This window comes from Neovison vison, chromosome 3 (genome assembly GCF_020171115.1).
Source record: "Neovison vison isolate M4711 chromosome 3, ASM_NN_V1, whole genome shotgun sequence".
NCBI lineage: Eukaryota > Metazoa > Chordata > Mammalia > Carnivora > Mustelidae > Neogale > Neogale vison.
The window spans coordinates 136352332-136379224 of NC_058093.1; the positions used below are offsets into that span (position 1 = coordinate 136352332).

At 39.1% G+C, this 26893-nt stretch overlaps 1 protein-coding gene across 1 annotated transcript in view; it reads right to left on the reverse strand.

Moving 5' to 3' along the window:
• Positions 1-9502, reverse strand: part of SERPINB7 (serpin family B member 7) — a 31154-nt gene extending 21652 nt beyond the window's left edge. Inside the window, exons 1-2 of the mRNA XM_044240968.1 lie at positions 9449-9502; positions 4183-4368 (exon numbers count right to left, since the gene is read on the reverse strand). Of these exons, the coding sequence (XP_044096903.1) occupies positions 4183-4350 (168 nt within the window). The 5' untranslated portion in view covers positions 4351-4368; positions 9449-9502. The remainder of the gene's footprint in view (positions 1-4182; positions 4369-9448) is intronic.
• Positions 9503-26893: the final 17391 nt, after the last annotated feature.

The following is a 26893-nucleotide window of genomic DNA, read 5'->3' on the forward strand; positions in this document are numbered from 1 at the left end:
CCATGAGGTCACTAATTTAGAAGAGAAAAAAAAAAGGTTTCTGGATCTTTGTTTTGCTTGGTTTTGTTTTATATGCAAGAGCCTGGTTTTTAAGCTGTGGAGTTGGGAGAGGTGGTTTGGATAAGAACTTTGAATACTTCCTTGTGGCTATCAGTTTCTGGCCCAGAAGATGTGGATATGCATTTCTTGGAAAACACATTACATCTTCCAACCAGGAGGATGTTCCTGCAGACACATGGGAGGTAATGCCTCATGGGTGTGGGAAGCAGCCCTTCCCACTCACTAGCTGCCACCATTGGCCCTGAGGCTCTCGGAAGCAGAGGCACAGGACAGCCTTACAGTGACAGCGGGCATTTCTCCCTCAAAGGGAAAAGGGGCTTCAGTTGCACCAAATACAAGTATCCAGGAATGAACATTGAAGGATGAATTGCTGCCTTCTTAATTAAGACAGTTGTTAAGTACTAGATTTGGAAAACATCTGTTTGTATAGAATAAGATGGAATGAGAGCCTAAAGTCAGTCTTGCTTATTTACCCCCGAAATAACACAGCCCTATTGAGATAATCCCTGGGCAACAAAGGTCAAAGGAGAAAACTTAAGCAACTCAGGGCTGAGCTATGAATCCTTTAAAACAAAGAGTAGCAACTTCCCCACGGCCACCACCACCACCACCAAATACCACTTTGGCCTAAGGGCCTTTGTAGCAAGCTGTGTTCCTGCCCTTGCTTGAACACCTTATCATTTTGATAAGGACCTTGTTCTCTTTTTACCAGCTTATTACTTGAAATGATAATGTAAACTATGTGCCTATGTTTGGTGTTTCAAGGCTGTGACATTTTCCAAGTGTTTCAGTCCTAAAAAAATAAATAAGGTAACTTTAAATAAAAAAATTAAAATAAAATAAAAACCATTATGTTAAATTATATTTTATATATTATGTATATATAAAATATGTATATATTATATATTATATATTATGTATATATAAAATACATATATTTTATATATTTTATACATATGTATATAAAATCTATGTATATTCTGCATTTCAATGCTATTGTCCAGTAGTGGAACCAGGGTTTCACTGAGAGTGGGAGACCTGACCTATATTTATTTATTTATTTATGTATTTTTTGTGTTAATTTTTTTTTTCAGCGTAACAGTATTCATTGCTTTTTGCGCCACACCCAGTGCTCCATGCAATCCGTGCCCTCTCCAATACCCACCACCTGGTTCCCCGAACCCCCCACCCCCACCCCTTCAAAATCCTCAGATTGTTTTTCAGAGAGAACTGACCTATCTTGAGCCGAGAAAATTCAGGACAGACCCAGAACATCGTGTTGTCAGTTAGCAAAGATTTAGAATCCTCTGAAAGGATTGTTTAAAATGACAAGTTTAAAGAGATTTCTATTGGCCCAACTGTGACCATCTTAGCATTGAAAACAAGAACGAACACTGGTCCATGGCAAGGCTTAAGAGAGAAGGATGGAGGATGCCATAAATTACAACTAAAGTGACCGAGGCTTGATTTCTCTAAAAATATACATACGTGACCCACAGTGTCAGGTGTCAGGTATTGCAAGGAGAAACTATCTGGGACAGAGTTTGGGGACTGGCGGAGGAGGCTTAACAATTAACTTCCAAGGCGTTTACTGCAGATGACTAAATTTTGTACCAGTGAATTATATCAATGTTTCTGTGTCTACAGTTGCATTTTTCCCTTTTCCATGTTTCTTATAGGAGGTTACAATAGCAAGAGGTATAAAAAGTAACTCAGGAAAGGCACTGATTCCAGTGGTGACGGAAGAGCAGACCCCAGTAAGATAGGCTCTCTGAATTCACTGTGACCTGCTTCCATGAGCGGTTGACCCTTGTCCATCAGGCTGTTGGGCCACAAGGAGACCTTGGGAAATGAATCAGGCAATAGCCCAGGAATGTTCCTAACCTGAAATCATACAATAACAAGTAACTGTGCCTTCTGTTGTGTTAAAGGCATGGGGTTTTGTCATAGGTGTGGAGCCTACACATCTTTGTCTAACATATGGAACAGGAACAAATTTTGAGGTACTCATTAAGAGGTTCCCCCCAAACCAACCCCCATAGTTTATAGGTGAGGATACTGAGGCCCACATGGATGAACTAATTTTTCCAAATCAGAATTTGGATCTGATTTTCTTTTTTTTTAAAGATATTATATATTTATTTGACACAGAGAGAGAGATCAAAAGTAGGCATAGAGGCAGGCAGAGAGAGAGGGGGTAAGCAGGCTCCCTGCTGAGCAGAGAACCTGATGTAGGGCTCAATCCCAGGATCCTGAGATCATGACCTGAGCCAAAGGCAAAGGCCTAAACCACTGAGCCACCCAGGCACCCCTGGATCTGATTTTCTAACTCCCAGACCAGTGTTTTGTTTCCATGACACCACATTGCTTTACTTGGTTCTAAAACATTATGTACTTACACCAATGAATGAATACATTTTTACTGGTTACTAAGTTGTTTTTTTTTTTTTCTCTCCAAAGGCTTTATATTTTATACTAACTCTAAAATAAATTGGGCTTTGCAATAATGTACTTTGGGCTGCATTTCAGTTTGGTGGTTTTAAGCCAAATTGTTCTCAACTGTGGGTTGACTCTGCTTCCTGGGCGATATCTGGCACTATCTGGGGACATTTTTGATTGTCATGACTGGACAGAGGTACAGTAATGGTATCCAGTGGGAAAAGGCCAGGGATACCGCTAAACCTTCTACAATGCACACCAAAGCCTCTTCATGACAAAGAATTATCTGGCTTAAAATGTCGGTGGGGCTGAGATTTAGAAACCCTGATTTAGAAGATCACCCTGAGTTTGAATCATAGTGCTGACACTTACTAAGATGGCACAGGAACACAAAAATCAGGGTGGTGATGCCTACTCCGGAGCTACTGGGAGCAGCCAATAAGATACCCTTAGAGCTTATCCCAGAGCTGTACGCTGATGAAACTTCCAGCAGTCAGCTGTTATCATCTCATTAAAAGTGTTCAATGCACTGTGGTTGCGAATGACTCCAGCTCTTGGGAAAATGGTGTCCTGAGACTCTGGCTATTCCTTAGCAACAAATATTCACTGAGCTACCCAGAATGAGAAATGAATTGTCCTAGCTTAGATTATCTGAGCAAACAATCTTCAACAACTGCTTAGTTGTGATGGGTTACAACACAGACAGTCTTCCTCTAGCTCTCATTTATAAACTAAAATAATGGGGAAAACCAGGAGGCAGAAAGTGATAACAAAGACCTCCACAGGCAGCCTACACCTGGGATCTCCCCTGCTACTGAGCTACTACAGTTCTGTGACTGTGTCACTTCCCTGCACAGCCTGGCTCAGGGTAGTATACAAGGGTGAGTTAAAAAGCACTTTCTACACATGTTGGTGACAATGAGATACCATTCAGTAGGTTACTATTATCTGGAATATACTATTATGTCATGGTGCCCATGTCACTTGTGTTTAAAGTGGGACTTCAGGGGCACCTGGGTGGCTCTGTCATTAAGCATCTGCCTTGGGCTCAGGTCACGATCCTAGGGTCCTGGGATCGAGCCCTGCATCGGGCTCCCTGCTTGATAGGAAGCCTGCTTCTCCCTCTCCCACTCCCTCTGCTTGGGTTCCCTCTCTTGCTGTGTCTCTCTCTGTCAAATAAATAAACAAAATCTTCAAAAAATAAATAAATAAAAATAAAGTGGGACTTCACTAGTATCTTCTTGTTGCCCTCCTTTCTCATCTACATCTACTCAGGCTGTGGTTCCCAAGCTTTAGTGCACACCTGGAGAGTTTATTAAACCACAGATTGCTGGGTTCCATCCCCCATGGTTTCTGATTCAGTAAGTCTCAGGTGGGGCCCAACCATTCGCATTTCTAACAAGTTCTCCAGGTGATGGTAATGCTGCTGGTCTAGGAAATGCATTTTGAGAAGCACTGTACTAAAGAAAAGCATTAAAGCAGTGGTTCTGAGAATATTCCTGTTGTCTCCCATCTCAAAGACAAGTGCTACAAGCAGTGTGGGTTCTTCACACCCAGAGAGGGACTCACTGAGATATCTTCATTTACATGGTACCATTGCAGTAGAATGTGCTCTTATAGGAAACAATTTGCCCTAACTGATGAATGGCAGAAACCATGGGTGGTGGCACAACTGAGACTGACCTTATCAATCTGAGAGACACAGTCACCTCGTGCACCCAAACGGACCAGGGCCAGGGCAGTGAAGATGCTCAGAGAAGAGAAGAACACATTTTCACTTCCTTGATTGTTATCCATCTCTCTGAACAGATTGAAACAAAACTCTGCATTTGCAGCAGCAAGGGAGGCCATTGTGGAATGGAGCGCTGCCTAGAGGACAAAGAGAAATGGAATGAGTGCCAAGTACGTTTTGGGGGTATATGATGATTTTTCTAGTCTTTGATTTTTGAATTTGAAGCTTCATTTCTTCCATCTTGGATATAACCATCAAATAACTTAGAACAAAAAGAAAAATTTCCTTTGGCCCTGTATCCTTGTTAACAACACTCTAAAACTCTGTTGTGCCAACAACGTCATGATACGCTCACTTTTTTTAAACTGATATTCTTTGGTGCAGCGTTTCTGTGTTTCTGCCTATGCTCTCACACTCATATTCCCACTTCTCCTTAACGTGACTTTGCTATCATCAGTGGCCTCTGAGTTGCTTTCAACTCCTAAGCAGACACATTTCCGACGTCTACCTTTCATCAAATCACCCCCATTTTCTAAGCTGAAACAGAGCAAAAGCGCTCTTCGCAGTAAAACAAAGAGTACAGCATTAAATGGTCTCTTAAAGGGACTATAGTCCGTGCCTTTTCAATCTGTAATTTTAAAAAACATTAACATTTAGAGATTTAACACATAATTTCCTTACTCCTTCTCTCTAGAAGAGTCGCCATACATGCATGTGTTTAATGCATGTGTTTAATCATGCATCCTAACTCTTCTCAGGACTGTCCATTATGCATCCTTGATCCTATAGTTATTATTTTCACACCACTTTCTAATTTTTTTGGAATGGAAGTGTGATTAACCATATTATGTATCACAAACATGCACATGACTTTCCAACACAGAGATCTATCTCTTACTGGAGAACCTGAGGTATAATAGCAAATTTAGAATCCAGGATGAAAATGAGATTGTCTTCAAATTCTTGATAATGTTGTTTCTGAAATATAGAGGGTTACCACTACTGCATGGCATTTTTCAGAAGTCTACTTTGGTATTTCTTTGCAGAATTTTTCCACAATACTAAACTGATTCCAGTGCCACAGTTGGAGTTGTCAGAAACTAAATGAATTCCCATGGGTCCTCCAAATTATTCTCCTTGAATACTCTGTGACATTATGCCTAATGTGTGGTGGGTTCCAAGACTCACGGACCCTTAAGAGACCTAGTCTTAAACCCAAACTTGTTGCTAAAAGTTGTATGACCTGGGTTAAGTCTTAACTTCTCTCGGCTCCTAAATTACCTCTTATTCAATAATATGATCAATTTACAAGATCCAAAAAAAAAAAAAAAAAAAAGTCTGCTTCCGCCCTACAGTTGTTAAAGGATGGCATGATGTCCAAGCTCTGGGGAGCAGGATGAGGGCATGGTATAGAAAAGGAAGAATGCCAAAAGAAGAGGGATATTTGGGGTTTGAAAAAATAATATCCTACAACTGCTATGGTGTTGATTTTGTTGAAGTCACAAAAACTTAATGCCTTTCAAAGTTACAAATGTCATTAAAATTAGTTTTTGATTTTTATTTTATCAAATGGAAGCTTGAGTTTAAACAAAAATGAAAAACAATCTAGCATAATGCCTGATTCATTGTAAACAGTGACTCGAAGCTGCCCCCATATTCATTATTCTTTATTAAATGGTAATAAATTTGCTCTTCCTTAAAGACCACAAATTGGACATTTCCAGAGTATGCCTGAGGAAACTGTATTCTTCACTTTGGAATTCCACCCCCTGAGAACGTCACTGAGGCACAAGGCCATAAATGATGCTGTTTTGCAAGGTCAAATTCAGCTACTTTCAATTCATTACAGGTCCCACTCCTCAGTTATGCCCCCAGAAATAAAGGGTGAAAATATCATTCACACTCCAAACACTCTTCACTCCAAGAAAGAACATCTATGTTTTTTTAATGGTTATCCATAAAATTGAATGATTTCATATCAAATCCATGTAAACTAAGAGGACGTGTAGTGGCAGCTTTGATTGGAAGGAGAAACCCCTTCCTGTAAGGGCAAGAAGGAAACAGAGCAAGGAGAGGACACGGGATGAGAGATACAGGACAATTTTAGCCAGTGAGTGATATCGGCAGGAACTAAGGTCCCCAAACTTTCCAGGGGCTCAAAATCACATTCTACATTGGAAAAGTATTTTTTTTAATTTTTAAAAATGACAAAATTGAAATTAGTGTATATATAAGTAAATATATTTATATTGAAGCATATACTTAAGTTAGAACTTAAATTGAAACATTGATTTTTTTATATTAAATTTTGAACTTATAAGAAGTTCCTTAATTTTAAAGTGTAATTGTGTGCTAGATTCTGTCTCTTCAGTTTCCAAGACTTCATACTGATTGCTGAAAAGCATAGTAAATGAAATTAATCACTCTTAGAAAAAAGTAACTTTAAAAGCAAAATTATAGTAATCATTTCCAAATATGTATAGTGAAAATTATACTTAATAGAGGATTGTGGAATTATTTTAATATATTCTATATTATTTATTTGATATGTTTGATAGAATATATTCAATATATATTGAAACTTTAAGATCTGCAATATTTAAAAATGACCCTGTTTGGGGACCTGCCTGTGTGGAACAGTGGACAGTGGAAGTTACTTGGTTAGTATCATATCCCAAAGTACAAAATTTCAATGTACTTTTATTTGGTCAATCCCCAGTTCTGTTTGATGCTGTACGAAAGTATGTCTTACTGGGGCACCTGGGTGACACAGTGGATTAAATGTCCTGATCTTGGTTTCAGCTCAGTTAGTGATCTTAGGGTGATGGGATCAAGCCCTGCACAGAGCCCTAGGCTCAGCATGGAGTCTGCTTGGGACTCCCTCTCCCTCTGCCCCTCCCAGTCCATGTACTCTCAAATAGTTAAATAAATCTTAATTTTTTTTATTTTTAAAGATTTTATTTATTTATTTATTTGAGAGCAAGAGAATACAAGCAGGGGGAGCAGCAGAGGGAGAAGCAGGCTCCCCACTGAGCAGAGAGCCAGATGCAGGACTTGATTCCAGGACCCTGGGATCATGACCTAAGACATAGGCAGACACTTACCAGATTGAGCCACCCAGGAGCCCCAATCTCTAAAAAATTTTTAAAAATAAAAAAGCATATCATACTATTTTACCCCTAGGCAAGGTGGGGGGCCTTTCATGTTTTTTAAAACCTTTTCTTAAATCATGTTCGAAGCAATAATTACAAATGTTCATTTTCTAATTTTTCAATCATCCTGATGACTTTTCACAAAACTACATTGTACTGGAGAGAAGAGAAGCTACACAGGAATTTGTTCATTGAGGCAACTGAGTACACATTTTTACGAGTTAGATAAATTTTATGGAAGAGACACATAAACATAAAAAAAATGAGCTGAGACTTTCCTAGACCAATATAAATTCTCAAGCAATGACTTTTAAAATGATAAATGATACTAGATCATATATCTTTAAACATTCCTGTACAGAGGTGTTTATGCACTTTGAAAATAAATACCAAATAGTATGTTCCACTTCACATAATTGTTTTTATCTTTCTCTCTGCAGGTGCACTGCAGTTTCTAGAAATGAAAGCAAGATTCTTTCCTTCTCTTTTGATATAAAGTTTAAATTGCACTGACAAATAGATAAACAATATTTAAGGGTGAGTTACTTTTTTATGCTTCCAAGCTTCTGTCAAGTGACAGATGAATAAATATTAGCATTAGTACCAAAACTGTGGTTTTCCTTTCTCCTATAATTACTTTTTATCCCAACTTTAAAGAAAATAATAAACAAGCACCAAGAGAAATAACTTAAAATAATTAAGTTCAAACAAGCCATTCAAAAGTATCCAGTGATTTGGGTCCCAGTTAAATAACTACAGGAAATGGAAAAGGAAAATAAATTACGTTAAGCCACAGAAGGTATCAGTATGATACGACCCAGGACCTAGGATGCCTTTGTCCAGACATAGCAATGCAGAAATATGCTTCCCAAATCCGGAAAGAACTTGGCTTCAGATTAATTTTTCATCCCACTAAAAAATACTGCATTCTTACATTCTTTACACAAATATTTTAGTTTATTATACAGATATGTATTTATCATTTTCAAGTTAACACAACTTAACAAAGATTCCTAAAGCTTTTTAAATCCCAAGCATCTACCTTGAGGGTCTAAAACTCCACAGGAACTCAAAGCTTATTTGTTTACTTATGGTATATTTTAATCCAAGAAAATTCTTACCCCTTCCTTCCTATAGTCAACATTTTTTATGTCAAAACAAAAAAATACATGTTGTCACTAAATTTTTTTTGAAGTCTAATAAAAGGCAAGAAAAATAATTTTTACATAAAGCACAGGAAAAACTAGGGACAAAGCACAATAAAAAAACACAAAATTATAATGACATTTTATGGACCTAAATGTATTATACCTGATTGACAAGTTATGTGTCTTAAATCTTTGATAAAAATATTACCGAATCTCAGGATAATTTTGTCTGTACAAGGAAAAGTAGCTATATTTCATGGTACATTACTGAAGAAGAAGAAAAAAATCTTGTATTTAAAATTAAGTACATATTGGGGAAAATATGAGTAACTACTATCAAGCATGCTTAATTTTTATTCTTATCATAGAAGTCAATTGTATTGCTATCAATAGTTACTCCTCTACAGAAGTATTTTCAAATCTTTCCATTTCTTTTAAAATCTGGTTTCAAATTTTGGTAAATCCCTAAGCAGACAAGCACCATGCTACATGATTTTTTTAAGTTCAATTCTAATCTCAAAGCCGAGTTTTTCCCATGCTATATTTAAAAATTCTAACCTACAATGCCTAAAATAAGAACACTGGGAATATAGAACCTAGATTTGTACCTAATTCCCCAGATGCTATTTATCTATTTCAGAATGGAATATGAGGTTCAGCTCATCTGATCCCCTGCAGGGCGCTGCCCTTCCCCCCATGCACCACAGAAAGTCAGCCATCAGAGGACCCTAAGAGGAGCTCTAAGAGAGAAAGCTGAGGGCAGGCGTAGGCAATGATTCTGAGATTGTATGATGAGTTCAGACCCTCAGGTACAAACAGCCATTGTTTTGTCTCTCTCCTCTCTCTCACCCTCTTTGTCTCTCTCTCATTCAAAGTGTCTGGCCAGACTTGAAGTTGTGGGCTTCAGAAATATTTACCTTACTCTCTTCATAGAGGAAGTTAGCAGCTGGTTGGGTGAGTCTGAAAGAGTTCCTTGCATTACTCTGAAATATAAAGCCTCTGACTCAGACACTCCCTACTTCCTTTTGTGATGACCATGGAAGTTTTAAATAATGGCATTAAAATATAATTATGTTAAGGCCCTTTATAAAGCAGATTAAGAGAAATGTGTAGCCTCTGTGCTGCAGATCCAATTCAAAGTGGTCAAAGTAGCTATGTTTTAATAAGTATAATAATATATATATTATATATAAGTATAATTTAGTATGAAATTTTATTTAATTTGATATTAACATCACATTGTATTTTTATGTAGTATATGCAAATATTCATATATTGTGCTACACTGGTATTTTTCTATAGGGAAAGGTGTGTTTTTCAGATTCAACCACTGATTTTTGTTACTGCTATTGTCAGATTCCATCTCCTCTTTGGATTTTGGTGTCTAACAATACTGCAGAGCCCCACATAGAAGGGCATCAGTGACCCCCTGGAGAGGCGAGAGGGCAAAGAGCTGGGGGACAGAGTGGGGACAGCAAGCACCGCTCTGGTTCAGAGACAGGATTTCTGTGTTTGAGGACAGCGGGTGAGCTCACTCTTTCACAGCTCCTTTGGTTTTACTTGATACAGTGTTTCTGACTTTACCTTATCATTATTCCTACAAGCCTTTGCCCACCCTGCCTTAATTTTAATTGCATGTTTTAATACTAGAAGTTTTAATACTGGAAGATTGTTTAAATTCTCTAAGGTGAATATCCTATCAGGATAGATGTGTTTGAATATATTGAACACGTGGGGAGAGACCTACCTTCCGCAGAAGACAGATAAGCTAGTGATCAGAACACTGAAAACTAAACCAAAAAAAATTAGGAAAAAAATATAATTATTAACTCAAGGGAAAACAAAGATTACACAGTGAAAGGTATAGCCTACTACACTTTATAGCTCAGCTGAGGGTAATAGTGTCTTAGTTGTAACGATTTAAATATTAAGTACTGAGCTAAATAAGACTCATGATGTATCTCTGTAAGGATGCCAGGAGGAAACTATGTGTAGGGGTCAGGTGGGGAATATGGTATCCAAGAGACACATCTTCCTTCCATGAAAGGAAGTCTTTAGTATAAGCCTTTAAAGGTAAAATGCAAAAAAATAGCATTAGCATGGTATTTAGGTATCTGGAGGAAGATACAAGCCAGCATTAAAAGCACTTGGGATTGGAGATAAGTATACACCTATGAAATCACCACCATAGTCAATCATACTTCAATTAAGTGGTTTTAAAAACAAAAGCATTGAGAGTTGTTTTTCCTGTTATGTGAGAAGCAGGGTGGGAGGGGAAGGGAAGAGGACACTGCTGGTCTACTTGATCAGCTCTGTGGTCTCCTTTTGACTCCTCACTGCTTAGATCGTATCTAAACTTGCAATGGATGAAGGATAAAATACTAGATCTAGGGTTAAGTTCCAGCTTGGCACCTCTACTAGCCGTATGACCTTGAGCCAATAACTTCGTTTCTCTGAGCTCCCATTTTTCTATCCATAATATCAGAATTCAGATCAATTCTATTTTTATTTAAAGACATATGAATATATGTGTATATCTATAGGTACTATATACTACAGCACAGGTACTATGTATCTATACCACAATAGCGTTTGGTGCAGGAGAGGCCCTCAATAGTTTAATCCCCCTCCATGCTCACTCTGTCCTGGCTGTATTATATTACATGTGATTACATACAACATAAGGAGTTGGGTCACCTCAACTGTTTGTATATAGCATTTTACCTTCGAGAATCTGGAGTTTTACTGCTATTATCTCTCTAGTGTGATAGATCCATCCTCCTGAAAATAATACAATAATAAATAATACATGGAGATTTTCATCATAGGAGGAATGGAGGGGGCTTTTAGGAATAATAGGCAGTTGGGAGTGCAGGCTCAGAGTTTAGAGGTGGGGAAGGGACCTGTTGGCATGGAGGTTGAGGTCTGAGCAAAGAACCGGGGCGCTCAATTGGTTCCAATTTGCCTGAGATGTTCTTGGTTTTAGTGCTGAAAGTCCCACTTCCCGGGACACCCTCAGTCCTGGTGGGACAAACACTGGGGCACGTGTCCTCCCTTCAGCCTCAGTTCCCAGACCACTGCTTATCTAGCATATCCCAAAACTCCACACCAGGTCATGTTCATTCAATTCAAACTATCTCGAGACACAGGAAATATAATGCTGACACCCAAAATACATCCTCATCTGCTCACTGATGCCTGAAATTGCTGCAACAGGACAAATGTGGTCCTAAACCACGGTCAGAAGAGAGGCACAAAAGAAAACACACATTGTGATTTCCTTTATGAGAAGTCAGGCCAAGCAAAATTGTGTTTTTAAGGATGCTTATGTAGGTGGGCAGACTGTGATAAGGGCATGATTGCCTTTACTTGGCTCCTCTTACCTCTCAGGGGGAGGGAAGGTTTTTTGGTAAAAAGATGAGGAGGGAGGCTTCAGAGATATTGGCAATGTTCTATTTGTTCAATTCTATGCATATATTTTATGTGTCCAATTTCTATTTCATAATTTTAAAAAGCCAATCAAAACATATAAGGAAATAAATACCTCAGAAATAGGATGTAACCAATAACAGATCTGCTCCTGAGGGCAGATTTTGATGGGGGGAGGGGCAACCTGAACTGAAGATAAACAGAGGGGCAGGGAGGTGAAGAAGGATGCCAAGTACGACTGGAGCTCAGACAGACATGGTGCATGATGGGAGACCAGGGGTCCCAGTGTTCCCTCCAGAGATGTCACACCTCTGCATGTAATCGGCCATTTTTGACATCTTTCTTGAGATTCACCAGTGAGCATACCTCTCACCTACAGCTGCAGAAACAGGAGCAGCCTTTTGAATATGCAGATCAAGATTGCATTCACACCAGCCTCCTGGCACACACACACACACAGTGATGAAACTCTGATCTCCTTTCTCAAACTGATGCATTCTCACTCACAAAGAAAGTGTTTTCATACCACTCTGGACCGTTCAGCCTTAACGTGTTTTCCCAAGGCACTTGGGAAGGAGACAAAGAAGAGGGGAGCTGAAAGCCTGATGTATCACTATCTAATAAAAAGAAACAAGCATTTCTAAGCTGAGTATTTTCCTAAAAACTTTAGAATTCGTTTTTAAAGGCTGTCCGTAGGTGCCGTCTACACCCTCCCTGCCCCACCAACTGCTTATTGATGTGTAGACTTAGCTTCTGGGATGGATTCCCTATGACTCACAGTAAGCACAGTCCCTAAAGAAGTTAATAAGCATTAAGCCTTTGCACCAAGTTTCAAAATAGTATCTAAGGCAGTCATTACGGGGTTCACTCAGTTCGGATATGAATAAGATTTAAAGGGGGAATTGGCTCATTTTTTTACAGTGCCAATGGTTTTAATGTAAGTATACACAAAATTTCAGGATCTAGAGCATTTATTAGCCTGTCTCACTCAAAACATACCTCCTGCTTGTGAGAGGGATCATCAGTAAACTAAAGCAAGACATCAGGGACTTCTGTGAATTTTGTATGAAATTTTATAGCAACTTGTCATTGCTCTCTTGTGGTCTAATTCCTTTCAACCTTACCCTGTGTATGCTTAGCATAAGAACTTAAAATAGAATTTAACATAGTATCTTCATCATTCCTCAAACTCAGATGTTCATCTGGACCTCAAACTATTTTAATTGGTTTCTTTTTGTGCTATCCTCCATCCTTCTCCTACTCCCTCTTCATCCCAGTTTTTTCTGGCCTGGAATTTTCCAGAAACATATCTGTTGGGTTTGTAATCTCAACTGGCTTCTCTAGATGCTTACCTTAACTGAGCAGCTTCAGAGAGAAGCTGAAACTTGGGATGTTAATTCATTCTTGTCACCTAGCCAGATTCCTCTCCACCCTTCTGATCTGGCAATGAATGAAAAGCCACATCTGCAACATCTAGATCCTCCCTGCTATAATACAGGCTACAGTTCATGGAAATGGGTTTGTCCCTTGATAAGTGTCCATATGTAGGCAAAGGTAGGTTTGCCACTGGAATATACCACACAGGGCAACCCTGTCAGGTCCCCTTCCCTCCTCGGGAGCTTTGAGCGGTCACTTTGCTCTCACTCAATAAAAAGAACATCCCATACAGGGGCATCCATTTCAGTCCCAGTGCTAACATCACATGGTTGAACTCTGTGCCCCCGGCATCTGCTGTGCACAGAAGGAACTGCAAGCTGGTTTTTTTGGCTGAATGTTTTCTAGTATACAGCCAATGCTTACCCAAATGACTGAGTCTTCTACTGTAAAAAGCTACTGGAATCTGAAGGGGCCACAAGCTTACAGTGACTTATCAATTTTATCTAGTTTTGTTTCTTGCCAAGGAAGAAAGGGAGCCAGCTAGCTTATCTGAAATCAAACAGTTTTTGTTCACTTCTATGATGGTTTATGAGTAATATAATAGAGAAAAATAAAGTCACAAAAAAATCCTTAAAACTTATTTTGATTTAGTAGTTTCAATAAATTTTCTGGTAAAGGTTGTTGTTAATACTGAAAACAGGATTACAAATGGATTTCCTATTCTCTGTGTCCTGACTGCATGGAGCTGAAATATGTTTAGTTCCATATTCTATCATTCCCGCCTACTGTAGGCATAAAGTACTCTCAAGTGGCAAAACAACCAGTAGGTAAAAAGTAAGCAATCCAAATGACACATAAACTGGATAATCCTCCTGGAATTACCAAGAGCCAACCATAATTAAAGTTCTTCTCACCAATGTTTTCTTCTCCACTTTAACTCAGACAACCCTACTACTACTGTGTTTGCAACAGTTTATGTAGAGCTAAGCAATCTTCAAGTGACAGAAGTCTGAAAAGGAAGCTCATCCATGGGAACTGGTATATCCTATCAATTCTTTTCTCTTGCCATACAATGGTAACCCAAATTTCCATAGACTTACCAGTTCATGAGTAGAGATGAGATCACATGAATTATAATAACCTAAACTTGACTGTCCCTTGTCCTCACTTATTTACCCAGGACTGAAGCCTGGGATGATATTTGTGGGTTCTCAAGGAAACAAGTTTGCTCACCCATTAGAGCCACCATATGAGCCTTCCATATTTCTCTTCTGTTCTAGTACCTTTGTCAATATCCTCTGTCTCCAGGATTCTTGAGGATCCCTCACCTTTGTTACCACTCAATGAAGGAATACCGCTATCCCTACCAAGAATATTATTTCCTGGTATCCTCATAATTGTTGGGGGGAAGGGTTCAACACCTTCATTTGGTCCCATGAAGAAATGGGAAGAAGGTCCCTTTGTCACTTTTGTTACCAGGTACCTGGCAGAGATGCATCTCCCAGGATTTGTGATCTCAACCATCTCTGGCTGATGCTTATCCTTGGGACCAGGTGAATAACAGAGATTCTACCATTTTGTTTTGTTCTTTCTCACTCACCCATGATGCCCATTAATACCCATGCATAAACATCCTTTGGATAGGCTCCTTGCCTCAATTAAATTACAATTGTAAGTATGCATTTTGGGGAACTACCAAACCACCATATGACCCAAATATGTCTACATTGTCTTTACTGAATTTTCAATTTTCAATCTTTAACATTTTATATAAAGGCTTTATCTAAAGCTTATTCTCCTATTACTATCCTCAAATGAACTGCTAAGCATATCTTCTCTTTAAAGGCATAAAGTAAAAGTGAATAAAATGCCCACCTCTCCCAACAGAAGGCTGGGAAATTAAGTAATCTATCCAGACCGAAGTCATTCCTTTTTCTTCCCTCATGTATATGACAGTGTCTGATACTATATTCAGCCTTCATAAATGCTATTGAATTAATGAAATGACTTAGGGTAAAATAAGTGTTATGACAGAAAAGCAAACAAGTGAGAGCTCTGAAAGAGAAATAATTAATTGGAAGTGAGGGGATTAGGTAGGCCTCACAAGTGAGCAAGCATCTGATCTGAATCTTGAGGAATAAGGATACGTATTCCAGGGATAGAGAACAGCCTAAGTAAAGGCCCGTGGGAACTAGTGGACATGATGTATTCTGGGAATAGCTGGCAAATACCTAGTGAGGTGGTGTAGAGGGGCGGAGGGGCGGCAAGCTCTGCTGCCTGGATGGATGATGATGCCATCGACAGAAACAAAGGATCCAGGAGGAACAGCATATGGGACAGAAGAAGAAAAAAGAGATAACAGGGTCTGCTTCTGATATATTGAATTTGAGATGCTATAGGACACCCAGCTGGAAAAGTAGTTGGAAATTCAGTTCCATATATATAAAAGAGGTGGTTGGTGAGACAGATGCTAATTCAGCAGTCTTTGACACATAGATGATAATTAAAACCATGAAGAAGATTACCAAAGGTAAGAAGAATAAAAGCTCACTGGGAAGGCCCCTGAGAAATTCCTATGTTTACAGGACAGGCAAAGTAAGGATCCAGACCCCTAGAAGAGTCAGGTAATAATACAGCTACATGACCTTTCTTCAGTAGCAGCAGGAAGCCCAAGAGCAGCACAGAGGGGGAAAAAAAAAAAAGTGGTTGGGTTTTGAATTACAAATGTAAATGATGTGGAATCAGATTTAGTGTTAATGAGTGCAGTTGAAATGGTAGACCCTGAAGTCCAGGTTCAACAGAGCATCATAAAGAGAAAGCATGACCCTCTTCACAATTTCCCAGAGCAGAGATGTTTGCAGAACCCTGCACATCAGCACATGAGGCTCCAGCCCCAAACTCCTATACTTGCAGTGAGTGTGGTGAACATTGGCAGGCTACCTGAAGGGTGAACCATAAGTTTATTCACATCATTATGCTGGAAGACAAGATGTTATTAAGCATGTTTAATGGGAATGTGGACCACAAAAAAGGTCAGTAAGTGTGACTGGGGTAAAGAGCTCAAAATTCTAGAAGAGGATCCCCTCTAGCCAATAACAAGGTCCACATGTGCTCAGAGAAGTGGCCTACAGAGGAACACAAGAGGCTAAATAGTAGGTGGTATACCAACATGAATGTTCAAGCCAGGGACACTCCAAAAGAAAAGTTACAAATAGTAACTAAGACCCAGATGCCAAAGTCCTCTAGAGTTCTCAGGGCATAACTAACAGTCTGGCAGATGGGAAGTGGCCAGGCTGGGAGAGAAGGGGCAGATGTAGCCGTTTAGAGTTTCAAAGGAGAAAGGGCAATAGAAGAAGAGGAAAATGCTCTGAAAGTGTTGGTGGACACCCAGAGAAAAGCTCTTACCTTCTCCTCCTGGCCTCAGACAAGGAGATCAGAGGACAAAAACAGCTTCCACCTGAGAAGACTTTCAAGCAAGTCCTAGGAATAAATACAGGATTATATAAGGTATGGGTTGAGAAGGCTGTGAACTCTGGTTAGAGCTCTGTATTTGGGCTAAGAATACACCATTTCTGTAGTGACAGTATACTAATACTAAAGGGCATAGAAAAGGGTGTGGATCAAAGTGGGCTCTCAAAGGGGAATGGCCTAGGGATTAGTGATGATTTTTCCAAAGAACAGAACAAAAACTCTTTATCATGTGCCTTCTGCTAATCAGATAGTAAAGTAGGCAGTATAAAAGTACATACATGGAAAATGAAAAAAAAGAAAAAACCTGTCTTCATGGAATTTTCAGTAGACTTAGGGTTAAAAGACATTAAAATGCATAAAAATAATAAGAAGTACAGAGTGGCATAAGGTCAATAATACAGTCTCGGTATGTAGAGTTTAAGGAGGCTGAGATCCTTGCAGAAGGAAGCGGCCATGCTGGCATTGTGGATGATCCACAAGAGCCAGGTCTGCAGAACAGGGACGTTTAGAATGAAGAGAAGTGGATGGGCTACCCCAGGAGAGGATGCCTCCATCAGAAAGACCTGAAAGCATTAAAATGGATACTTATTAAGGATTTGTTTCAAACAACCCCATGTTGTGGCAGAATGAAAAAGGAGTAGAGATGAAATAAAGGACAGAGAGAAAACGAGACTGGCCACGGGCTGCTTACTGTGGAATTTGGCTGACGGGGAGAAGGTTTGCTGTAGACTATTTTCTTCCTTTCTGCGCATGCTTGAAAAATTCCATGAACGATAAAATAGAATTTAAAATTTTCTCTTGGAATGATGGAGTAGGAAGAGAGCAATAGCATACAATTAAGTCAAAGTAAAAAAAAAAAAGAGTAAATAGTGCCTAATAACAAAAAACAGAAATATACATTTTATGTATATTTTGGCATGAAGGGGAAAGAGACCAGTTTGGGCGCCTTACAGCATCTCCATGTGGATCAAGTTCAATAGCTCAACAGAGGCCTGCAGGACTCCCCTGAGGACTGCACTTGTGTATTCTGTTTCCTCTCCCACACCACAACCATCATCACCTTCTTATTAAAGACCATCAATAAGAACAGCAATAAAATATCACTAAAGGGAAATTTCCTACACATCCTAAAATAGATTAGAATATTCTCTAGAAGCTACAGTCATTTTTCTTGTTTCTTTGGTGTTTTGTTTCTTTGTTCTGGTTTGCAGACATTGAAATTTTGTTATAACTGTGTTTACTGAAACTAATCCTCTAATCTAAGTTATCTATTTGAATAAAACCTTGCAGTAGCAAGTTCCATGGCTTAATTTCATGTTGTGTCATGGTTTATTCATCCTAAATGCTTTGAATGTTAGGTCTATTTTTATTACTTGATGTATTCTTTGGTTTTGCACGATGGGCAGGGCACAAAAGAATTCCATTAGTCTACATCTCCTATTTACATGCCAATATTTACCCTATCTTTCCTTCTTGCTCTACCTCCTCCACTTTCTTCTTCCCTCTTTTATTTTCAAAATGAGCAATGTTAGCTCTCCCCTGGCCATGAATACCGTGATGGACTACTCTCCTCAGACATTTAAATGAATGCAGTCATTGGAACTTCCTACGATCTCTTCTCATCAGAATTTCAAATATCCGAGGCCTTATCAGTTTCCACTTATTTGTGCCATGTCATTTCATCACATCTTCATGGCCACAAACAATAGAATAATGAATGGTTAAGTCCCCGAAGAACTGAGTCATCACTATGGCTTTTACTAGTAGCCTTTCCTATTTGAACTCTTAGTTCTCTGATATTTATGAACAGACTGAGACAGGGAGGTTTCCCAAATAAAATCCAGTTCTAGTTTCTTTTTTAAGACTTTATTTATTTATTTTGATGTGGGAAACCAAGGCAGAGGAAAAATTATTAAATTTCCTTACCCACTGACAAGCCCTTAAAACAGGCAGAGTGACATTCCTCTAGGGACTCAACTGCCTCCACCTTAACACTTTGCTAAGAGCAAAGAGCAATCAAAGCCTGATGACCCCTATCCCCTACCAGGATCCTGAAGTCCACTTTTAACAATTTCTTCAAAAACGTTATCTCTAAACCCTCCAAGATACCTGTTAACAATCATTCCGAAGCATATGGCCCACTGATACACATCTAAAGGGTCTCACGACAAAGGTCTTATTACTGGTAATGAATGACATTTTTCCCAACAATAACTAGCCCCTCAAGGTGCTGGAAACCTTGCTTCCAAAATTCCACAGAGACTTAAACCATCCCTGACGCCCTCCCAACTTGCAAGCACATAATGGACCACTCCTCACAACCCCCGGGGCAGCCACTCTTTTTGGCCATGGGTCCAATCCCTGTGGTTTAATAAACCACCATCTTGCACCAAATATGTCTAAAGAATTCTTTCTTGGTTGTCAGCTCCAGACATCACCCCACCGAACCACAGTTACATTCTAAGACTTCATCAATTTGATGGAGAGAAACACAGTGAGAGAGGGAACACAAGCAGTGGGAGTCAGAGAGGGAGAAGCAGGCTTCTCGCTGAGCAGGGAGCCTGTTGCGGGGCTCAATTCCAGGACCCCTGGGATCATGATCTGAGCCAAAAGCAAACACTTAACCACTGAGCCACCTAGGTGCCCCCAGTTCTAGTTTCTTAAGAAGCAAATTAGAGCCCACTTTTCCATCTCAGAATGTCAACTTGCCAAATAAATGCAATAATTGGTCCCATTGGATTTCCTAAATTTTTTTCACCCCAACTTGAATATCATCATCTTTCATGAAATATAATCCCAGGTTCATTAAGCTTTAATTGATTTCAGTGGCATAGTTCAAGGTAAATTATGCAAGGGCATCACCTACTTCTCAAAAGTTTGCATTAAGCCACTTGGCTTTTACGAAAGACCTGTGTTAGTAGCTGTTTTGCTAACCAAAATAAATCCAAGGAGGACTTTGTCTTTTATGAAAGAAGGTAAAAAATGAAGACAGCATTCAGTGTTTGTTTTGCAAGAGCCACAGCCACTGTAGAGGTAGCTCACCACTCCCCACCCCCAGCAGCAGGGAGAGAGGTGCCACCGGCTGCTTTCCCAGGAAACACACTGGGCATCTCAGCAGCAGCCCCAGTGCTGCGAACTGTATCTGTGAGCGTCTGGGCTTTCTGTCCATTTATTTTGTGCATCTGTGTCCTAAGGTATCAGGAATGTCTAAGAGCGGTTATTTTGGGACCAGGGAACATTCAAACATTTTTCCATATAAATTTGGGTAATTGCTTCTTTGCTTCAGGCCATCCCAGCCTACAAAAGGATGGCAGGGGAAACCTGTATTTAGTTTTTCTGTAACCTTTTATTTTGTCATCCTTTAACATCATGGTTCTGGTTCTCACTGGGCTCATTAAACCTATAATCTAGATGCACTCTTCTACTTGCAATGTAATTTTAAGATCTCCACTTTAACTTTATTTAAATTTGTGAATTCAGGAACCTGGGAGGTAAACATAAATCAATTCTGCCTTTATTAAAGACAGATATATAATGAGCTAAAGGAAACTTTAGAGATCATTTAAATCTAAATCTCCCATTTTATAATATGGGAAAACTGAGACTCAGAAAGCTTGTGGTTTTTTTTTTAAATAAGAAACTTTTGGTTGGGCGCCCGGCTCAGGTCATGCTCTCGGGTTGTGAGATCCACGCCTGCATTGGGCTCTGTGTTGGACATGGAGCCTACTTGGGATTCTTTCTCTCCCTCACCCTCTGCCCCTACTGCCCCCACCCCCTGCAAAAGAAAAATTTGGAACTATCCCCCAAGATGCCTGGGATGTTTTTTCTCATTGAACCATAATTTCTCCTGGGTACTTCTGGCTTTTCTGCAAGCATCCCCCAGGCTTCCCCTGAGACTTACTTAGAAGTCAGAGCTAATATAGCTGCCATCCTGATTTATGCATAAATGTGCCTACCATAGATTTCTACCTCATAGCTAGCAGCCCATCAGTTCTCATAAGGGCCTATGAGAAACAGAGAATCCTATATGATCTCATAGGAAACTGAAGTAAACCAATTCAACTCAAATTTGTTTTCTCACTGTTTTGGGAGTAATAACTTTCCCAACCCATGCAAACCCTTAAAGAGGGATGCCTTTTTGAGTGGAGTTGTCAAGCACATAAAGATTCTGGTCTTTAAAGAAAAAAACTATGTGCAGGGTATATGAAACATAAAAAACATATTAAATGAACATAAACTAATGGTAAGTCTATGAAGATACATGAAATATTTAAAAATTTCTTCTATTATGGTCATTTCATGTCAAATTATGTTAATTTAATTATGGATAAAATAGAAACAAAACTGAGAATAAAAACTAGGACCATCAGGATCCAGTCTGTGCAAAAAGTCACATTCAAAGAAAATACACATCCCATTCCATTTATTCAGGCTTCCTTAAAGAGTCCATTCAAGAGATTTCACAAAGCATGCCACATAAAAAGTCCCTCCTCGATCCTTTTTAGATATCTCTTCCCATCCCCAAACTTTCACTCAGAGCAGCAGCTAACCATCCTTCCCTGTACCGCAAATCCTCACCACAACTAGGCCCCACTTTCCATTCATCCCTTCCTTTTTTGCACAAGTCCACGCCATCCCCCTCCCTGGAACTCCTAATGACAGGAGACCCACCTGCTTGTCTCCTCCACGCAAAGTGCATATACACCTTTGGGAAGTTCAGCTCTTCTCCCACTCTGACTACATTTCATGAGACTCTCATCCTGCTTTGTTCTGGTGAAAGGGAGTAAAATTCTGTGGGGTGTGTGTACATGTGTGAGAGAGAGGAAAGAAAGAAAACAAGGTCAGATGTTAAAAGATTTAGACAACATAGTCAGTCATCAGAGTAAATCTTATGGAAATCTATGAACTCTATACCTTGATACTGGAGAATACACTCATCTCAAATACCCATGGCTTATTCCCAGAAACTGATCATATACTGCATCACAAAGGAAGCATCCATCAATAACTTCAGTTAAGGGAAAATACTACAAACAACACCGTCTGATCACACTGCAAGGAAACTAGAGTTTACTAACAAAAACAAAGTGCAAAAGACCTTTCCACATGGGTAGTTAAAATCCTCCTATTTACTCCTGGGTGAAAGAGAAAGTTGAAATTAAAATTACGAGAAAAAAAAGTTAATGACAATGGTTTCCAGTTCCAGTCAAAATAGGAAAAACATACCTCACCTCTTTTTTCCTATAAATCACAACTAAAATCCCTGGAAAAAAAGCCATAAAGGAACAAGGAGAAGACTCTGAAAGGAGAAAAAAAAAAGAAGGGAGAATGCCTAGAACCTCAGGACTGGAGGTCAACTTAGTGTTAAATTTGCTGCATTTTTTGTTGTCTGATACATCTCAGCCTGAGTTCCACACTCTGGAACTCCTAAAAGGGACAGGAAAAAGTCTTCAAGGAAAGCCTGTTCTCTCTAGCCACAGGTCTAGGAAGAGGGTAGCCCTATAGGCAAAGCCTTTTAGACTCTATCCACCCGAGTACAGGCAGATGTCATGAGAGAAGCAACACCCCTAACCCCTGGCCCAATACTGGTCTGGTTGCTGCAGAGACAGTGGAGTGAAACCACTGTGAAGATCCCCACTTTACACCAAGCAAACAGTGTCACATGCCTAGCCACTGGTAGTGGCTGCAGACACAGATAAGAGAATCCCACTCCTTCCCACCTGCACTGAGAACACAGTCTGTGAGGTGGGATCTTGTCAACTATCACCACCCCAAAGGAAGTAAAATGAAGACTACAATAGCCAGCAAACAAGTAGCTCCCCCTCCTCCTCCCCACTAGAGAGTTGGAGGCAGAAGATGGAAAAAAGGATCCTTTAAATTTGTATATAAAGTCCCAGTCACACCCCTTTTCCACTCATCTGTAAAAAAGAAAATCAATAAAGCAGATACTCTGAGAAGTAAATGATGATGCTGTTTCATGCAGGCCTCTGGATAATGCAAAAGTGGGGCAGACCAGAATAACACTGCAGAGTTGGACAACTAAACTGACATTAAAACTATAGACCCCAAAGTGAACCAGGATGTACTGTGATCACAAATGTGTTAAAACCTACCAAAAGAGAAGATTTAAATGAGATTAGAGTCTCATTACATTATACTCAAAATGTTTGGGTGAGAATACAAAATTAGTCATCTTACCGAAGACCAGGATATTCTCAATTCACATGACAAAAGATGATCAACAGATTTCAATATCAAGATGATATAGGTGTAGGAATTCTCGAACAATGATTTTAAAGCAGCTATTAGAACATGCTACAACTAGCAATTTCCAACACTTCTGTAAGAAATAGAAAATAAATAAATAATAGGTAGATGTAGATACATTGGAAAATCTAGATGAACTGCATAATTTTTTAAAGAAATACAGAATACTAAAACTCGATAAGAGCTGAGAAGCTTGAACAGACCAATTTCCATTAGAGAAACAGCATTATTAAGGAACCACTACCACACAAAAAAAGCATCAGGTATAGATGGTTTAACAGTAGAATTCTACCAAACTTCCAAAGACCAGATAGTCCCAGTGCTCATTGTTCTAGAACACTGAAAAGAAAGGAAACTTCCCATTTCCTTCTATGAAGCAACTGTGACACTGATATCTAAACCAACCAGATGAAGACAGTAGGGCAAGGAGGGGACACATATCACTCAGGAGTATCGATGCAAAAATTCTAAGCAAAGGGACACCTGGGTGGCTCAGTCAGTTAAGCATCTACCTTTGGCTCAGGTCATGATCCTGGGGTTCCTGGATCATGTCGCACATCAGTCTCCCTGCTCAGTGGGGAGCCTGCTGCTCCCTCCGCATGCCACTCCCCCTGCTTGTGTGCATGCCTGTTCACTCTCTCCCTCTCTGACAAATAAATAAATAACTCTTTAAAAATTTTTAAGCAAAATATTAACGAGTAGAATTCAGTACTACTTTAAGAAAACAATACATCAATCCCTTGTGGGATTTGAAAGGCAAGGTTAGATCAATGTTAGAACTTTAGGGATCCCTGGGTGGCTCAGTTGGTTAAACAGCTGCCTTCGGCTCAGGTCATGATCCCAGCGTCCTGGGATCAAGTCCTGCACCGGGCTCCTTGCTTGGCAGGGAGCCTGCTTCTCCCTCTGCCTCTGCCTGCCATTCTGTCTGCCTGTGCTCGCTCTCTCTCCTCTCTCTCTGATAAATAAATTTTTTAAAAAATCTTAAAAAAATATTTGAACTTTATTACTATAATACACCATATTAATAAATCTAAGGAAAAAATATCATGACTATTTCAACATATGATGAAAAAGCCACTGACAAAATTCAATACCCATTTGTTATAAAAAAAATTTTTAAGAACTTTTTATTTTTAAATTAAATTAAATTAAATGTTTATATTTATCAAGAAAAAAAAGGTGCCCACTCTCTCTGCTACTACTCATGATTGCACTGAAAGTATTAGTAAATTCACTTAGACAAGAGAATTCAATCAGAAGAGTAAGAGTAGATCAAAAAAATAATAAGTTAAATTACCTGTATTTTTTACATGTTGTAATAGTATACCTGGAAATCCACAGATAATCAGGGATAAACACAAATCAAACAATAAAAGAAATTCAATGAAGTAGCAACAGAAAAGAAACACACAAGCATCAATAGAAAGTCTACAGTTGCACCCAAATACTTATGGAAAATTAGAATATGAGAAAGGCAGCACCTCAAATCAATGGAATAAAGATAGATATATAAATAAACAATTCTGGGACAACTGGGTAGTTATTCAGGAAAAAATAACATTAGATTCATATCTCACCCCATACATAGAATAAACACCAAACAGATTAGGGATCTAAATGTAAGAAATTGAATCATGGAAGTACTAGCAACAAATACTGGCCAATTTCTCTCTTTTTTTTAAATAAAGATTTTATTTATTTATTTGACAGACAAAGATCACAAGTAGGCAGAGAAGCAGGTAGAGAGAGAGGGGGAGGCAGGCTCCTCGCTGAGTAGAGAGCCTGATGAGGGGCTCAATCCCAGGACCCTGGGATCGTGACCAAAGCTGAAGGCAGAGGCTTAACCCACTGAGCCACCCAGGTGCCCCTGGTCAATTTCTCTTTAACTCCTGTGAAGAAAGAGGCTTTCTAAAGATGATTCAAAGTTCAGAAACAATAAAAGAAAACATTAATAAATTTGACTTAAAATATAAAAACTAGTGCATGTCAGAAAATACCAAATACCAAGTCAAGACATAGAAAAATTAACAACTTACACCACAGACAAAAGGCCTACTTCTAATATGAAAAGAACTCTTAAATGTGAAGGGCAAAGGACCAAAAACTTGACAGAAAATTTTAGAAAAGACATGAACAGATAATTCACATATACAAAAAATATGTACCTTTTTAATAGACTTCACTTTTTAGAGCAATTTTAGGTTTACAACAAAATGGAGTGGAAGGTGGGTATTTCCCATACCTACCCTGCCCCCATGCATACCCAGCCTCCCACATAATCAATATCCCCCACCTGAGTGTACATTCGTTACAACCAGCGAACCTATAATGACATTATTACTCAATATTTATAGTGTATATTAGAGTTCACTCTTGCTGTTGTACATTCTATGGGTTTGGACAAATGTATAATGACATGTAGCTACCATTATATAGAATCATACAGAGCAGTTTCTCTGCCATAAAAATCCTCTGTGTTCTGCCTACCTATCCCTCCTCTCCTCCCCACTCCCATTTTACATTTTTATGCAATTAAAAATAGGTGATTTCCTCTATAGCTTTTATGCTTAGAAACTGCTCTGAGATCCAATACCTAATTACCCTTGTCTTCTGCTTCTTTGTTTTGCTTTGTTTCCCTCTATTATCCTTTGGTATAAAATGAAGATCTACATGTTTAATAATAATAATAACCAATTATCCTATTAGCACCTCTTTAAACTCTCTCGCCTCTAAATACGTGTACTTCCTGTTCATCACAAGCTAAATTTCAACTATAACAGTCTGAGTTTATTCCATGCCATTCAGTTGTCCATGTATTTTTTTTGTCAACTGAAACTGTTTAATAGAAGTGTATTTCAGTATTTGTTAAGGCAAGTCCTTAAAACTGCTCTTCACTTCCAAAACATTCTTGACTATTTTCATTCATTTAAATTTTCTACAGAATTTTAGATTTATTTTTCAAGGAAAACATCCCACTACAGAGTATAGGGGAATAAATTTCTGTAATTTAGCCTCTTTGGAGAACAATGTGGAGATTCCTCAAGAAATTAAAAATAAAACTTCCCTGTGACCCTGCAATTGCACTACTGGGTATTTACCCCAAAGATACAGATGTCGTGAAAAGAAGGGCCATCTGTACCCCAATGTTTATAGCAGCAATGGCCACAGTCGCCAAACTGTGGAAAGAACCAAGATGCCCTTCAACGGACGAATGGATAAGGAAGATGTGATCCATATACACTATGGAGTATTATGCCTCCATCAGAAAGGACGAATACCCAACTTTTGTAGCAACATGGACGGGACTGGAAGAGATTATGCTAAGTGAAATAAGTCAAGCAGAGAGATCAATTATCATATGGTTTCACTTATTTGTGGAGCATAACAAATAGCATGGAGGACATGGAGAGAGAGAGAAGAGAAGGGAGTTGGGGGAAATTGGAAGGGGAGGTGAATCATGAGAGACAATGGACTCTGAAAAACAATCTGAGGGTTTTGAAGGAGTGGGGGATGATGAGGTCGGGGTACCAGGTTGTGGGTATTACGGAGGCCACGGATTGCATGGAGCACTGGGTATAGTACAAAAATAATGAATACTGTTATGCTGAAAATAAATAAAAAATAAATTTAAAAAAATATATATACATATTGAGTTGCATGTTCCTTAAGGAGAATAGCCTTGGTTCTCAGAAACAGACACTTGTGGAAGACTAGTATGAAGCTTCCTCAGGACACTTCCATCAGCAGCTCAGGAGAAGCAGGAAAGAGCATACATGGAATGTAGAAAGAGCGGGAACAGTCAGAACTCCAACAAGCAG